Genomic DNA, 18495 nt, shown 5'->3' with positions numbered 1-18495 from the left:
GATACCTCACGATAGCATGCTCCATATCAGAGATTGGCTGGTGAGGGCAGCTGATTTTTCGGTGATTGACTTAGAGAGGGCTCTAGTCCCCACTGTACACCTAGGATGGAGGTTACATGCACCGGGAGGGGGGCTAGGAACCGAGAAAGAGAAGAACCCATTAGTTGCATCGGCGAGGGCAGCTTGGAAGTGGCTTTGCAAACGGCATAGATTTGACTGGAAAGCAACCCCTTTCTTGCTGCTGTTTCATAACCCACACTTCCCCGAAGTATCTTCCTCGGTGGCTTTTCATCACTGGAGGAAGCTTAGGATACAGTATGTTTTTCAACTGGTGTCGGATGAGGGCAAAACGCGTCCCTTTACAGATCTGCAACAGGAGTTTGGACTGACCGCTTTGCATATCTTCAGATACGTCATTACATCTCAGCATTGGGCTGGACCAACCTGAGTGAAGACGTCCAAGATAGTTTAAACACAGCATTGACACTTGGGGCACAGAACTCAATACCTCTCAAATATCACCACAGATTTTTACAAAACTCGAAAGAGGATATAGATTTCCTCACCAGAGCACAGCGCTGGGCCAAAGATCTGACGCCAGAGCTAACAGGAGGGATCCTGTGCAGATTTCTGACCTCAATACAAAAAATGTCCGTCTTCAACCGTTATTGGGAGATGCAGTATAAATTTACTTTCAGGCTGTACATCTCGCCAGCACGAGCCTTCAAAGCGGGCTTTGGTGACTCGGATGCCTGCCCGTGGTGTAACCAGACCCCAGCCACACTAGGACATATGTTTTGGTCCTGCCAACAGGTGAGCCTGTTTTGGGCTCGAGTTCTTGGTGAGCTACAACAGTACTGGGGCCGCACAATCCAGAGACAACCACTGATGCTCTTTGGGGAGTACAAATATGCAAGACCGGTCCCTCCAGGCTTCCACGCATTCCTGCAGAGAGCCACACTGATGGGGAAGAGAACCATATTGTTGTATTGGCGAGAAAATAAGGCACCATCTGTGGGAGTTTGGAGAACACAAATAATCAAACTACTGAAGCTGGAAAGACGTGGAATCTCAGATATGTCCTCCAGGGAGGGGGAACAGCTACAAAAAACATGGGTGAACTTTTGGGATACACTACAACCCACAGCCAGGAGCAGAATTCTAAACTAGGTGACCACTGGACACTGACACTGTTTAAGCCTCCAGATTGAAATTCCTGTGCGGGGAGGGGTTGGGAGACAGGGGAGGGAAGGGGGGGTTTGATAAAACGAGCATTTTTATGTTAGAAACTACTGCTGTTGGTTTTGTAATTTGCTGGTTGATCTATTGAATAAAGAAGATTTAAACATACATGTACCCCTCCCTTACCAGACCCTATTTCTTATTGACTTGTAAGCCACATGGAGCCTGCTTGTGTGTGGGAAAATGTGAGATACAAATGCTGCAAATAAATAAATACATAAATAAATAACAGTAAAATGAAGAATAAATCAGGAGGAAATGAGCAAAGTAAACATACATGCACCTAACACGATGAAGGGGGACTTCTTTCAAGAAGTGGGGTGAACAGTATAGTATGGGGAGAATAAACCCTAGCAACAAGAAAAAAAACTTTAATAAAACATTGACATCGGGGGGGGGGGGGGGGGGGGGGGCAGAGAGAAGAGGGGGATAAGAATAAAATAGATTTATGGAAGGATGAGAACAGATGTATGGCAAATGATAAATCCAATGACTACAAATTATAACTTTTTTTTTCCTGTACTGAATAGATCCGAAAGCAAGGACTAATCTTATACTGGTAGCAAAAAACGTAATGACAAGTGAGGAGGGTGGAATTCAGGATATTACATGGTCTAACCATGTTCTAGCATGGATAGATTTGAGACAGGTAGGGGAAGATGAGTGGTGGTTGGGGGGAAGTTTTTATGACTTAATGATAGTCTATTAGCAGACACAAGGGTGGTAGAATCTATAAGGAAGGGACTACTATAAAATAGAGGGAGTGAAAATATTAACTGCATGGGGCAGGTTTAACGCACTTATATGGGGGGCAGTTTACCAAACTGATATCCCAGAAGAAAAAAAAAAAAGATGAAAAACAGGAAATTGTAAAACCGAGGAAGGAAATTAGGAGTCTAGAGGTGAAAAATAAAGAGAACCAGGATATCAAAACCCAGACTAGCCTGATAGTGAAAAGGGAGAGACTGAGAGCTACCTATATGGAGGTGATCAACTAGCAATTACTAAAAGCCAAATATTTAATGATCAAGGTAATAAAACAAGTTAAAAAGGAAGCAAGGTAATAACAGACTGCGAAGGCATTAGAGAGATTAGAGATTTTTATGATGAGTTAAACAGAGTTCGGGACCGGGCAGTACACAGTGATGAAAGATATTTAGACTCGGTGACTCTGAATATGCTGACTTGAGAGGACTTCAAGTGACCATTACCCAAATATTCAATGTCATGACCTGAGAGTGAATAACTGTAGTTAATTCAGCCCGCAGATATCAGATGCTTAAAAATTGCTGACCACTGTGGACTGAATAACTGCCTTATGTTTACTGTAAGGAGGCCACACATCACTATACTGTACCAATAATGTGGGTGTGGGAGTGTGGGGGAGGGGTGTGGGAGACTAGAAGGATTTGCTGTAAATAGGCAGAAGTCAGAAATACTAGGAATCAATTTTACTAGAAGCTACAAGGACAGATTGAGACAGAGCTTTCCATTTATATGGGCAAATAACAGGATTAAATATCTAGAGGTACAGGTAACCAATTAGTCTAATTACCAAGTATTGCTGGGAAAGATGGAGAGAGACCTAGATCAATGGACAGGACTGGATTTATCAAGGACGGTGCAGCCAGCAAGCATGAAAATGGTGGTGCTCCTGAGATTTCTTTACATATTTCAAACGCTTCCGATAGATATACCATAAGGGACATTTAGAATGATCCACAGGATGGTTTTTAAAGTTTATGTGGAAATGTAAACTTCCCAAGGTGGTGAGATGAGTCCTATATATGCTTAAACAACAAGGGGAATTGATGATGCCAGACTATAAAAAAAATATTTTATGTCAGCACAGCTAAGAGCAGTTTAGGAGTAGCACAGAAACATAGGAAAACAATTTCTAGTTTTCTAGTTTATTTACTATTTGATATACCACCCATCACTAAATAACATCTAAACGGTTTACAATAAAATTAAAGATAGAAGAGAACTACAATGGTTCAATAAGAAAAGATTCGTCACTATGTTTTGTTTTGTTTTTTTGTTACATTTGTACCCCGCGCTTTCCCACTCATGGCAGGCTCAATGCGGCTTACATGGGGCAATGTGCCTGAGAACGTCCCCACTGGACCAGCGAGTACTGAGCGTTGAAATTAGCACATAGTCAAAACATCATTTCAAGAAAAAGTGAGTTTTTAAATTGGTTTTAAATCGTGAACGGGATACTTCCTCACAAAGGCCTAAAGGGAGATTATTCCACAAACAAGGAGCAACAACTGAGGAAATGGAGAAGCACATACACTGAAAGCAGATTTGATGAAAAAATTAATGAGATATGGAATGAAACAAGAGAGAACAATGAAACAGTGCTTAGCTGAACTTTATTATGGAAAGTAACATAATGAAACCATTATACACAGCTGGAATAAGTTGAAAAATCAAACATTTAAATTACAAAAAAAAAAAAAAAAAAAAGAGGCCTGTCCTCACCTCGGAAGAGATCCTGTCCCTGTGCCAACCACTTCCTGGACAAAGTATCAAATTCCCAATATTGAAGGGAGGCGTTCACTTTGAGGTAGAGTTCCTTTTGAAGTGGCCCTCTTTTTCCCACATCCCTCCAATCAAAAGAAAGCAAGCCCCTCTGGGCAACCATCTCCCACCCAAAATAGAGTCCTCTCTGCAAGTTTGCCCAGATCCCTCCTTCGTACATCATCACAGGAAGAACTGCAAAGTTCTCATGCATTCCTGGCTACCAAATACCAATAATGCTAGCTATTACCATTGTCACAGTGCAGAGAGGGTACAGAGTACAAAACAGGGTCAAAAATACAGCAAAAAGCACCAAGAGCCTTCAAAAAACAGGACACAATTCCTTTAATGATGAAAATCAATATACCAATATAGACCCAACACGGGCCATGTTTTGGCGCATGCTTCATAAGGTCCCTCATGTAACATCCCCCTCCCCCCCCCCCCCAAGGTTTCTTTTCCCTCACCTGGCTTCAGATGCAGAAGAAACAGCAGGATTCTTTCTTCCCCACCATGACTTGTGTCTCCGCAAGCTTGAGCCACCCAGTGTCAGACGTTGTTTGATCTCATGGGACTTGAAACTGCAAGATCAACCCAAACTACCAGCACTATATGGCTCCTACTTAAGTTGTAGCAGGAAAGCGGAAGTCTTCCTGTAAGCACCACAACAAATGCCAAAGTTCCGAGGACCAGAAAAAAAGTACTTGGTGGGCTGGGTTCTGGCCTGTGGGCCATAGGTTGCACAAGCTTTATCTATAACATTACATATATTTTTCTGCAGGTTTAATGGAAGAATAAAAAATACAAGGCCTTACAGCTATAATCTTTCTCTTCTGCTCTGTCAGGATTCAGACTGGTTTCTTCAATCCCAGAATCTAGCAAATTTTTCAATAAAGATGACCGTGCAAGACTTGGTAAAAATCTACAAGAAAAAAGAAAGAATTTTCTCTTTAAAAAGTAACATAGTAAACAGAGAGAGAAAAAAAAGACCAAAATGGCCCACTCAGCCTACCCAGTTTAAGTTTATTCAAACTTGAGATTCTTCCCGACCTTTAATCCTCCTTCTTTCACTATCCTTCCTATCAGTCCTAATAGAAGGCTATTCCAGGTCATTTCATCTTTTTTTAAATTCTTGCATAACCAACACTAAGGCCCTTATTTTAGAAACATCACTACATTTAAACAGCAGCATTTAATTGTATACATGCAAGTAGCTATTTTAGAAAGCAGCTATTTACTCATACAGTAGGTAATTTCCTGCCCCCAAAGGGCATACAATCTGAATTGGTATTTGAAATAATGGAGGGCTAAGTGATTTGTCCAAGATCGCAAGAAGCTGAAGTGGGATTTGAACTGGGTTTCCATGGGGATCACTCTTGCCCCTAGTTGACATCAGAGAGATCCTGGATAAAAGCCAGGGTTGGGATCGGGGCAGAGGTCTGGTCTGTAGGGAGGATAAGATGAGCTGTCGGGGAGGGAGAACATTGGGGTAGATTCTTGGATATCGGAGGGAGATCATGGAGTAGAAGTAGTTCTTAGCTGTCAGAAGCAGTGATTTCAAAAAGCTGCTGGCACAAACATTTGGTGAATGCAGGACACTTTTTTCCTGTGTGCAGATTTTTAAAAGCATTGATCCTGCTGGACATGCTGGCAAAAATACCCTTAATATTTGCCCATGTTTTTCTAGGTATTTTACAAAAAAGACACTGCATTCAGCAAAGCATTTTGTAAAATACCAGGGGACTTGAGTATGTCTTGTCTTGGACATCTCAATTCTCATCTAAACATTCTGTGTAAATTGGACCTTTAAATCTAACATCCATAGTAATATTGTACATGACAGCACATAAAGACCTGTACGGTCCTTCCAGTCTGCCCAACAAGATAAACTCATAGTATAAGGTACAATGTGATACTTCATATGTATACCCAATCTTGATTTGTCCTTAGCTATTTTCAGGGCATAAGACCATAGAGGTCTCCTCAACACTGTCCTTGTTCTAAAACTTCTAAAGCTGTCATCGAAGCCCCTGAAAAGTCCCACTCCAGCCCATTCAAATCTGTTCAGTCATGATCAAGGCACAGATTGTAAAAGTCTACCCAGCCAACAACGGCCTTGTTCTCCAGCTTCTGAAGCTGAATCTGTCCAGCCACACAGACTGTAGAAGTCTGCCCAGCATTGGCTTTTCTTTCCAATTACTGGTGTTGCCACCTGATCATTGCTAAGCTTCTTTGGATCCATTCCTTCTAAACAGGATTCCTTTGTGTGTATCCCATGCATTTTTGATTTTCATTATCGTTTTAATCTCTACTACCTCCCACGGGAGTGAGAGCATTTCAGGTATCTACCACACTCTCGGTGAAAAAGTACGTCCTAACATTATTCCTGAGTTTGCTCCCTTTCAACCTCGATTCATATCCTCTACCTCTACCATCTTTCTGTCTCTGGAAAAGGTTTGTTTGTAGATTAATACCTTTCAAATATTTGAACATCTGTATCATATCACTCCTGTTTCTCCTTTCCTTCAGGGTATACATGTTCTGGTCATCAAGTCTACTACTACTACTTATCATTTCTATGAACATGAAGAGACAGTCTGTCCTCATACATCTTGGTATGCAAACCCCATACCATTTTAGTCACTTTTCTCTGAACTACTTCAAGTCTCTTTATGTCCTTGGCAAGATACAGCCTCCAAAACTGAATGTAATACTCCAAGTGGGGCCTCACCAAAAACTTGTACATGGGCATCAACACCTTGTTTTTTTTTTTCTGCTGGTTATACCGTTCTCTATGCAGCCTAGCATCCATGGCCATCACCTTGTCGCATTGTTTCGTCACGTTGAGATCCTCGGACACCATCAACCCAAGGTCCCTCTCCTGAGACAAGCTCGTAAATCTCTCTCCTCATATCTATCACATCTCTTTTTGGACTTCAGCACCCTAAGTGCCACTCTATTGGCTATCTTTGTGTGTGTCATCTGCAAAAAGGCAAACTTTTCCTTTTTACCCTTCAGCAACGTCTCTCACAAATACATTAAACCCTTGAGGCACTCCACTGCTCACCTTCCTTTCCTACAACCTGATTCCATTTACCACCACCTTCTGTCACCTGTCAGTCAACCAGTTTCCAATCCAGTTCACTTTGAGGGGCATAATTGAACGGCGCTGGCCATCTCCGGAGCCAGCACCACGAGTGGGCGGAGCCAACCGTATTTTCGAAAAAGATGGCTGGCCATCTTTTTCTTCGCTAATACGGTTGGGCCCGGCCAAATGTCAGAGATCGCCGGGTTTGAGATGGCCAGCATCGGTTTTCGCCGATAAAGGAAAATAATGCATTTGGTCGTGGGAGGAGCAAGCATTTGTAGTGTACTGGTCCCCCTGACATGCCAGGACACCAACCAGGCACCCTAGGGGGCACTTCTAAAAATTAAAAAATAAAAATAGCTCCCGGGTGCATAGCTCCCTTACCTTGGGTGCTGAGCCCCTCAAATCCCCCCCCAAAACCCACTCCCCACAATTCTACAGCATTACCATAGCCCTTATGGGTGAAGGGGGGCACTTACAGTGGGTTTTGGAGGGCTCCCATTTACCATCACAAGTGTAACAGGTAGGGGGGGGGAATGGGCCTGGGTCCACCTGTCTGAAGTGCACTGCACCCACTAAAAACTGCTCCAGGGACCTGCATACTGCTGTCATGGAGTTGGGTATGATATTTCAGGCTGGCATAGAGGCTGGCAAAAAAATGTTTTTTTATTTTTATTTTTGGGTGGGAGGGGGTTGGTGACCACTGGTGGGGGTAAGGGGAGGTCATCCCCGATTCCCTCCGGTGGTCATTTGGTGAGTTGGGGCTCCTTTTTGATGCTTGGTCATGAAAAAAAAGGGACCAAGTACAGCCGGCGAAATGCTCTACAAGCCTGGCTTTTTTTTTTTCATTATTGAGCGAAGCCGGCCATCTCGTGAGCACACCCCAGTCCCGCCCCCTTGATGTTTCGCCGGCTCCACAACAGAAAGCAGTTGAACCCCGGCCAAAATCGGCTTTCGATTATACTGATTTGGCCGGGTTCAGGAGATCGCCGGCCATCTCCCGATTTGTGTCGGAAGATGGCCGGCGATCACTTTCGAAAATGAGCTGGTTTGGGTCCTAAGTTCAGCTTGTCAGCTTATTCATGAGTCATCTGTAAGGGACCATACCAAAGGCTTTGCTGAAATCTATGTTGATTACACCTAGAGCATGTTTTTTATCCAGTTCTTTGGTCACCCAGTCACAGAAGTTTGGCAGGATTTTCCTTTGGTAAAGCCATGTTGTCTCAGATCCTGTAAACTGTTGGCTTCTAGAAAGTTAACTCTCTTTACCTTTACTTTAGCAGCGACTCCATTATTTTTCCTACCACCGACATGAGGCTTACCAGCCTGAAGTTTCCCTCTCCCGTCTCTAACGATCTATTAAGGTTTCAACAGTTTATTTCATTGATGACAAATCCATAAAAACATAAAGCCAATCGATCAGTGAAATAGTCACCAAAACTTAACATTTAGTATCTCCCCCGACCTTTCCCCCCGAACAGAAAAAACAAACCTACAAACAGGCACCAACCACAAACAAACACCACCTCCACATGCCCAAAAAGGAGGAGGCAGTAGAGATAATCCCAAGCACCTACCCAAAACATCTCTGTCCAGTACAAGCAATACAAGAGAATCCAGGAGTCTGATGACTCCCAAATGCCAACACTACCCTAAGAAGCCCACCCATCCTACTACTACTACTATTTAACATTTCTAAAGCGCTACTAGGGTTACGCAGCGCTGTACAATTCAACATAGGACAGTCCCTGTGCAAAGAGCTTACAATCTAAAGGACAAATGTACAGTTAGTCAAGTAGGGGTCATCAAAATTGGGGCAGTCTAGATTTCCTGAAAGGTATAGAGGTTAGGTGCCGAAAGCAACATTGAAGAGGTGGGCTTTGAGTAAGGATTTGAAGATGGGTAGGGAGGGGGCTTGGCGTAAGGGCTCAGGAAGTTTATTCCAAGCATAGGGTGAGGCGAGGCAGAATGGGCAGAGCCTGGAGTTGGCGGTGGTGAAGGGTACTGAGAGGAGGGATTTGTCCTGTGAGCGGAGGTTTCGGGCGGGAACGTAAGGGAAGATGAGGGTAGAGAAGTAATGAGGGGCTGCATACTGAGTGCATTTGTAGGTAAGAAGGAGAAGCTTGAACTGAATGCGGTATCTGATCGGAAGCCAGTGAAGTGACCATCCCCTACGCTCTACCTCCCTATAGCACTCAACCCACTATGCTGGGAAAAAGATATATATATATATATATATATAAATTATTAAATAAAAGATCATGGCCCCTAGGTGATAATATATCAAAATAAGTCTCCCACACTTTGAGAAAGAGCACTTTCCGCTTAAAGGAACCTCTCACCTCCCACATAACAAGCAAATGAATTTGGTTCCGCCAATGCCAAAAGGAAGGGGAGAGTGGCGAGACTCAATATTCCAAGATACATTTCCAGGCAACCAAGGTAAGCTTATGGAACATAAAGTACGTTCCTTAGAAGCTCCCCGAAAGGCTCCTGGCTGATCCGATACCAACAGCTTCACTGAGCCACGAATGGAACATCCAAAAATGGACACCACAAAGCGCAAAACAGAGGACCAAAAAGCCTGGATCTTCACACATCCCCAAAAGGAATGAACAAAAGTACCAGCTGCTTCCTCATATTTAATACAGAGAGGAGAGCGCACAGCCCCCACCTTAGACAGCTATAGCAAGGCAAGCCCTATGGATGACACAAAAATAACATTCCAGAAGCCAAGTTCCAGAAATCAATCGAGGAATACCACAATAGCCTGAAAATCCCATCCAGCTAAAGTACGGTCCAAATCTCTAGACCAGGGGTAGGCAACTCCGGTCCTCGAGAACCGCAGGCAGGTCAGGTTTTCAGGATATCCACAATGAATATGCAGGAGATAGATTTGCATACCATGGAGGCAGTGCTTGCAAATCTATCTCCTGCATATTCATTGTGGATATCCTGAAAACCTGACCTGCCTGCGGCTCTCGAGGGCCGGAGTTGCCTACCCCTGCCCTAGACCATTTTACCTTTCAACTCCCCAAAATCTGGCCCTGGAATCACCCACTGAAGTGCACAGATGTACTAAGAAAACAATCCCTCAGCTTAACCCCATTCGATTATTAAGGGTGCTTCCTGCCAAAGAAGCCACAAAATGCTTAACTTGACAATATGCAAACCAATGTCCCTAATGAACTACCAACCACTGTTGGAGGTCCTCAAAGGGAAGAATCCCTCCATCAGCAGCTAGTAAGTGCTCCAATCTATCTATCCTCTGCCTCTCCCAATTCAAAAACGCTGCATTATCCATCCCAGGTGCAAAATCTCCATTCCTTCTAATGGGAAATTGGTCTGTGACCTTGGGGTCCCCCCCCTAGCAATCCAAGCAGCATACTCCACACTTCCTTCAGCGGTTTAAGAAGAACACTCCACCTCATCCACACTGGAAGCTGAGTGAGTGGTGCATGAAGCAGGTATAAACAATAAGGGGCAAAATAGGCTCATTCCCACTCTAGTAGGGTAAACCAACATTTCAAGCAGAGCACAGCCAATCATACACCCTCAAGAGGCAAGCTCTATTGTATCATTTGAAATCCTAAAGACCAAAGCCACCCATTGCCCAACTGCCTAACAAAAAAGAAAACCATAGTTTAGCCTTCTTACCCACCAAACAAAAAAGATTAAGGAGCCAGTAAAGACAATCTAGGTGTTTCCATTTTAGGCTGAGAGGGAGGGTCTGCATAAGATAAAGCCACCTGGGAAATATGATCATACAAATGAAGACTGCCCAAGAGCACATAGCTTCCATCACCTGAGAAACGTTGATACCATATAAGGTGGACAGGTCAACAGGAAGACGAATGCCAAAATACAGAAATGAGCTCTCTGCCTATCTTTAAAGGAAACTGGTCCCCCCCAAAGATCCCAAATCTGCGTTGACGACTGTAGAGCTTTCAATTTATGGAGGTTTAAGCAAAAACCTGCGTAGTCACCATACTCCCGAAAAAGTTCTAATAAAGCTAAGAGAGATTCCCTAGGATGTAAAATATAAACCAAGATATCATCAGCGAAGGCTGCTGCATTAAAACAAACAGAATCTGTCTGGACACCGCAAATATCAGGTCTATCATGGAGATCTCTCAGTAGAGGATCAAGCGTCAACACAAAAAGTAATGGAGAAAGTGGGCAATCCTGTCTGGTACCCCATAAAATGGGAAAGCAGTCCAAGGTACAGTCATTAACAGATACAAGGGGATCGGAGTATAAACACTATCACAGAGACAAAACAACCTGTAAATCCATAGGTCTCCAATATTGTATATAGAAAATCCCACCGAACATGATCCAACACCTTCTCAGAATCAAAGCTGATTAGCAAAGTCTTACTCCCATCCTGTGCTCTCTGCTCCAATGAAAGGAGAATCTTATGAAGGTTTTTGGTAATAGAAAGCTGGTGGATAAAACCCACTTGAGACTCATGGAGCAGGGACGGAAGCGCTCGAGCCAATCTGTTCGCCATAATTTTAGCTAGCAACTTGGTCTTGAAATTTAACAGCAAGATGGGTTGGTAGGATTCAGGCAGAAAAGAATCCTTCCCTGGCTTAGGAAGCACGATAATTTTCACCAAACTAAGCAAGGAAGGAGATGCCTCTGCATCAACCATGACATTAAACATTCTAGTAAGGGGCCCTACCACTTCATCTCACATTAACTTATAAAATTTAGTGCGAAACCCATCAGACCCAGGGGCCTTCATCAAGGGACTCTGTTGAATAACACCCAGCACTTCCATCTCCAGAATGGGGAAATTATGTTTCTTACCTGATCATTTTCTTTCCTTTAATCATACCAGACCAGTCCAGACCAATGGGTTATGTCCATCCACCAGCTCAAAACAGCATTGGAAACACACCTACATCTTTGTGCCATCCCCTCTGAATTTTTGTTTAGTAACCATTTTATTTCTGATAATGAATTATATCTCCAAACATCAAGCATTGTTAATATTTCTATGGGTCAGTTTGAACATCGCTATGTTTACTCTATACCAAGTTTTTGTAAAATTAAATTTTGGGAGAGATAGACGATATTTTTGTATTGTGGGATGGCACGGTTGAAGACTTGCATGAGTTTGTTCAACTTTTTAATCATTTTCATTCTACTATCAAGTTTGAACATATATACCATTTTGAATATATCAACTTTTTAGATGTGTTGGTGAAAAAAGAACATGAGGTACTTAGGACAGATGTATATGTCAAGCCCACTAACAGAAATTCGTTGTTGCCCTATGACAGTACACACCCGATTCATCTCAAAAATAGTCTTCCATTTTCCCAGTTTCTATGATATAGGAAAATCTGTGATACCACTCATCAGTATAACAATCTTCTGAGAAGTTGATGAGTAAATTTCGGGATAGAGGATAACCAGATAAACTTGTAAAAAAAATCCTACAAACCTGAGTTGTACAATCACAGAGAGACACTATTAGAATCAAGAGAAGATAAGGGGAGTCCCTCTGTGGATCCTTGTATCTTAAAATATAGCAACAGGTCATCTCAAATAGCATCTATTATTAGAAAGCATTGGAATGTGATGCAGACGAAGTAGTTTAAGATCAAAGACTAATGATATCATATGCGCATAACTGTAATCTGAAAGATAGATTGAGTGCTTCAGATCTGTGGACAGTAAAGCAATCTTTTGAGGGAGAACAAAAGAAATGTGGACACTGTTCTATCTGTTCCGTGAGCATTGAGAGTTCAACATTGACTTTACAGAATGGCAATAAGTTCAAATTGAGACACAGGACTACCTGTGATTCACAAAATGTAGTTTATGCATTTCGATGTCCTTGTGCCTGTTATATATAGGACATACTACATGAAGTTTAAAACACGGGTATTGCATAACTCATAAGATACAAAGTTTCAAACTATTTTTTTATCTAGTTACCCATTTTACTGAACCATCATTGATTATGTGTTCTATTAAATTTGGTTAAAATGTATATATTTGATTTTTAAAGCTTTGAAAATTAGGTCCTAAATACTTGAGTAATCATTAACTTCTTAAAAGTCATTATGGTCCTTAAGGGCCTCAAGACATTTTTGCTGAAGGTACCCTCCTAAAAAGATTATAAACTAGCAAGAACTCAAGAAGTCCTTTACATATGGAGCCCCAATTATTTGGAAATCTGTCTCTAAATATATCCAGGAGAGAGAAATTGTCTGCCTTTTCATTGTCTTGTGACTTCACTTTTTAATACAGCATTTGAGAACTAGAAATTCAAGTATTATATCTAATTATTTATCTGTTAGATGTCTAATTGTTATTGCATATTTTAGAGTGTGGCTAAAACGTGCCGATCCTGGAATTACCACAGAAGCGTGCCCCATGGTAGTGCTTTTTAACCTGCAGTAAGCATGAGTTAGTGCTTATTGCAGCTTAGCAAAAGGACCCCATATTTTTTAATATGCGCACCTAAATACCAGCTCCTTCATAATTCTGCTCCCAGGAATGTCTCCAGTTGATATGGATAAACATGCACATATAAGACTGTACACACTTATATGTACATAGCCCAATTTAAAAGAATCCATTTCTACACAAACTCTCCAATGTATGCACATAAATGGTTTTGGAATTTATACTCTTGGTTATCTTTCCTCAACCTGCACCTTTGTAAGTATTAAGTGGAGGAGTGGCCTAGTGGTTAGGGTGGTGTACTTTGGTCCTGGGGAACTGAGGAACTGAGTTCGATTCCCACTTCAGGCACAGGCAGCTCCTTGTGACTCTGGGCAAGTCACTTAACACTCCATTGCCTCATGTAAGCCGCATTGAGCCTGCCATGAGTGGGAAAGCGCGGGGTACAAATATAACAAACAAAAAACAACAACAAAAGCCGGCACCATGATACATGCATAATTAGTGTAAAACTGAAAAAGCATACCGAGAGAGGCAGGCTTTATTCACTGCATGATGAAGATTTTCTTCAGGATACTGTGAGAGTCGACGACAAATTCGTAGCAGCTGTCTTGTTGACAAAGATGATGCCAAGGATTGAGCCTGTAACATTAAAATGTTGTTTATTCAGGGTCTATCCTCATTTAAAGAAGTAGTAGTTTTATAACAGTATATACCATTTTATCCAAGTATATATGAGGTAGATCTTAAAATCTCCCCCAGCGACTAAGGCTACCACATAAATTTACCAGGTAATCTGTAGTTTGGTAGTCAAAATATTAGTTACTTGCTACCAAATATCTAGTTGAATCTAGGAGGTCAAAATTTGTCCTACTGGATTTAATTCAGCTCAGTTCCCCAGCTAACTAGTAAGCATCAAAAACTTGTAACCATCCAGCTATGTTATTTTTATATTTAAAAAATAAAATAAACTACCAGCAATCCCTGATCCTTCCAATCAGCATTCAATGTCAACAGAACTCCAAACATGATCCCCCCCCCCCCCCCCCGTCTCCTCCTGATAATGAAAAAACAGATAAAAGTAAATGAGGGGGTGACAATCCCTCTTGCTCCATCTGTAACTATTCGTCCCCCACTTTGCCAACAAGTCACCATGACAGAGCTGGCAGGTGGATTACCTTATCTGTTTTGCTGGCTGGGTTTTTTTTTTTAATTGCTCTGACCTAGTTTAACTTGGTAAATATGTTTAACCAACCTCCAGATATATGATAAACTATTCCTTTTTTTTTTTTTTTTACTTTATGATGCAACTTACAGCAAGATCATCATAGCAAACTGTATACTGTCTAACTGAAAAAAACACCCTCCTTGCACCCTGGAAATTATAGTATGACATTTGCCCTTGTCTAGAATGGAACATTCAAAGGAGTCAGAAAAAGAAAATGCAAAAGCATCAATCAAAAGCATATACAATGAACAGTCCTAAGTCTGTGAATGCTGACACAAGTCCAAAAAGAGAGCCCATTGTTTGTCAAAAACATCCACTCTGCCTCGTTTCTGGATAGTGAGTTTGCTCAGATAATACACATCCCACAGGACACTCTTCAGATGGGTCCATCTGAGGTAGAACTGCAGAACACCAGTGCCAACCCAGACAAGGTAAAACTAAAAATATGCTTAAAACTAGACTGTCGGAGCATAAACATTCTATAGCACATAATAAAGTGGAAGCTCCTTTAGCTCATCATTGTATGGAGTTCAAAACATTGTTTTGAAGACTTAAAATGTATTATTGATCAGCTGTTTAATGAATGACGAGGAGATAGCTCGAGAAGATTACATCAAAGGGAGCAGAGATGGATCTATGAATTGCAGACGGTTGCCCCTGGCGGAATAACGGTCCAATGGAGTGGGAAGCATTCTATCGAAGATGTGAGCTATATTTATGTCACTGTTTCTTTAAAAATTGTGTTCCCCGTTGATTGAAGAGCCTTGTAGCGTCTATTTAAAATCTTAAGGCCATGTTTGAAGATTTCAATCTGTGTAGCATTCCTTCTCCTGACAGTCATTTCAAAACAAAGGGAGTTCTCAAGCCTTGTCAGGGTTTTGGTGAGTTCAATTGGAAATATATTAAGGATTGCTGCTGGAGTGCATGCTTAATAGGAATGTTTGTTTTTCTATTTTTTTGTATCAGTTTGGAAACTACATGGGAAGTGAATTTTGTCTACTAGACTTTGGGGTGTAACTGGTTTTTGAAGTAGTGTTTTTTCCTCCTGCGGGAGGTTTTTTCTACTACTGTTTTTCCGGTTCCTACCAAAGCCTATGATAAGAGCCCGTTAAGGGGTTTTGAGAAAAGTCTAAGACTCTCCTCGGGCAGTTAAGGCTTCTCTTATTTAAATTAATATTAAAAAGTTTACTCCCATGTCTTTTTCCATCTGCTGCACTGAGCAAAACATTTTTTGTAACGTAGTAGTATACTATTAGTTTTGTTGTCCATATATATTGATTTTCAATATGAAAAATAATCCCAATGTTTTAATTTGTTTTGTACTGCTTGGTGATGCATACACATTAATGTAATTTAATTAATACAACAATCAATATTAATTGGCTTTAAGTAATAAAGACGAAAAGGCAGGATATGTCAAAACTTTAATGATTTACTGCAAGGATTATGAGTTTCATCTAAATTGTTCAGATCAATACTGTAAAATTATATCTTATCCAATAATTTTCTTTCCTTTAGTCGCAGCAGATAAATCCAGAAACCTGTGGATTGTGCCAGTCTCCCATCAGGTGGAGATAGAGAGTACAAACTTGTACAGTGTGCAATAGGACATCATGCTCACTGGCCAGTCAGTATATCTCGTAACCAAGCAGAAAGAAACAGACAACAGACCAAACAACAGGTAATGACATCAACCTGAAAAGGAAATAAACTCACAAAAGAAATCTCCCAATCCCCTAGAACACATGCAGCAAACTCTTCACAGAAAAAAACAAGGTCAGAAAGACCAGACAGAGACAAGGGTGGGAATCTGGATTCATGTGCTGCGGTTAAAGGAAAGAAAATTATCGGGTAAGATAATTTTACATTCCACAGCGTCAGCAGCAGATGAGTCCAGAAACCTACGTAGCAAAGCAGTATCTAAAGGGAGGAGGGGGGGCGGGGAGACGACTGAAGCCCGGAAGAAATCATCGCAGCTCCGAATGAAGCATCCATGGCAGAGATATCCACTTCATAGTGCCGGACAAATGTGTGCACAGACGACTAAGTCGCCACCCTACAAATCTCATCCAAATTGCTCAAACGCATCTCTGCACAGGAAGCAGCCAAAGTACGTGTAGAATGCACTAGTAAAGAAAAAAAGAGAGGAATGACCCGCCAGAATATAAGCATCAGAATTATCCTCGCGAATCCATCTGGAAATGGTAGCCTTGGAGGCTGCATCACCCTTCCCAGGCCCTGAGAAGAGAACAAAAAGATGGTCGGAGCAACGAAAGTCATTAGTGACCAATAACGTCCAGAAAATGCAAATGCCAAAAATCATCCAGATAGTCCTCCCATTGAAAAGGAAGGAAGGATGAGAGGTTGGTTAAGATGGAAAGATGAAACCACCTTAGGCAGGAAGGAAATAACAGCCTGAACCGTCACCCCTGCATCTGAGAAATACTGAAAAGGATCTCTACAAGAGACACGGCGCACCGATGAGATGGCCACCAGAAAAACTGATTTCAGAGTGATATCACGTACTGTAGCAGTGCAAAGAGGTTCAAAAGGAGCTGCTTGAAGTGCTCACAAAACCAAGTTAAGATTCCAACTCGGACAAGGCCGAAGAATAGGGGGATAAAGCCTAGTCACCCTCTTAAGAAATCAAGCCAATCCAGATGCGACACTAGTGGAACACAAGCAAATCGGCCATGATAACAAGCTAGAGCCGCCACCTGAACATGCAGAGAAGAGGCTGGCAACCCCTGCCATAAGAAGCCAAAATGTGCAGCAAGGTAGCGTGAAAGGGAGACAATGCCTGTTCCTCACACCATGACTCAAAAAGATGCCAGAACATAGCATAAGGCGCAATGAGGACCGCTTCTTAGCTTGAAATAAGACAGTGATGACAGTCAGAATATCCCTTTCTTCTCAACTTTGGCCACTCAAGAGCTAGGCCATAAGACCAAAGTGGCAGGGATCCTCCATCTGAACCAGACCCTAGAACAGAAGATCGGGGACCTGAGGAAGACAAAATGGATCGGCCAGTAACAACCAAACCAAGTCCATATACCATGGACGACAGGGCTAATCCGGAGCCACCAGGATCACCTGACCTCCATGAGCCTGAATCCAATGAAGTACCCTGCCAATTAGCAGCCAGGACAGGAAGACATACAGAAGGTCCTCGATTGGCCAAGACTGAAAAAAAGCATCGAGGCCCTCTGATCCGTGCTCCCTTCTCCTGCTGAAAAAGCGAGTGGCCTTGGCATCGGCTGCCATCAAATTCAATGCAGGAACCTCTCAGCACTGAACAATCTGCTGGAAAACTGAAGACAGTTCCCACTCGCCTGGGTCCAGAGTGGTTCAACTTAAAAAAACAGGCCTGCACATTGTCGATTCCAGTGATGTGAGGTGCCAAAAGCTGAGGAAGATGAGCCTCAGCCCAGTGTAACAGAATCTTCGCTTCCCAAGCTAAACAGAGGACTGCAAGTTCCTCTTTGCCGACTGATATAAGCAACCATCATGTTGTCGGACAGAATCCACACCAGCTTCCTGTTGAAAAGGAACTGAAACTCTAACAGCGTCAACTGTGCCGCCAGGAGTTCCACATCGCTTCCTTCTCAGACTAATGGCCTTGCTGGTAATGGGAAAGGCAGTGAGCTCCCACCCAGAAAGACCGGCATCAGTAATCACCTTGCCTCACATGGAGTGACTGCAACCACCACCATACACTGCAACATGCCAAGGGCTGCCACTGCAGGTATCTCATACTCCTCAGAGATCAACAACTCAACATGGAATTTTGCAGCAGCCTCATGTGCACCCTCGCCCAAGGTACAACCTCTCAGGTCACTACCATCGACCCCAGGAGTTGGACATAAGCCCAAACTCAGGGGATCCACTCGGCTAACAACAGCCGAACATGCTCTTGCAGTTTGAGACACCTCTGCTCTGGGTGAAACACCCGGCTCCGGGCCATGTCGAAGAGGAACCCCAAGTACTC

At 42.4% G+C, this 18495-nt stretch overlaps 1 protein-coding gene across 1 annotated transcript in view; it reads right to left on the bottom strand.

Moving 5' to 3' along the window:
• VWA8 (von Willebrand factor A domain containing 8) overlaps positions 1–18495 on the bottom strand; it is a 483817-nt gene that overhangs the window by 329133 nt on the left and 136189 nt on the right. Inside the window, exons 17-18 of the mRNA XM_030200545.1 lie at positions 13806–13921; positions 4584–4690 (exon numbers count right to left, since the gene is read on the bottom strand). Of these exons, the coding sequence (XP_030056405.1) occupies positions 4584–4690; positions 13806–13921 (223 nt within the window). The remainder of the gene's footprint in view (positions 1–4583; positions 4691–13805; positions 13922–18495) is intronic.

The sequence above is a fragment of the Microcaecilia unicolor genome, chromosome 4, assembly GCF_901765095.1.
Source record: "Microcaecilia unicolor chromosome 4, aMicUni1.1, whole genome shotgun sequence".
In the NCBI taxonomy this organism is placed as follows: Eukaryota; Metazoa; Chordata; class Amphibia; order Gymnophiona; family Siphonopidae; genus Microcaecilia; species Microcaecilia unicolor.
Note: the sequence above shows the minus strand (reverse complement) of the source record. Positions and strands in the feature narration are given on the sequence as shown.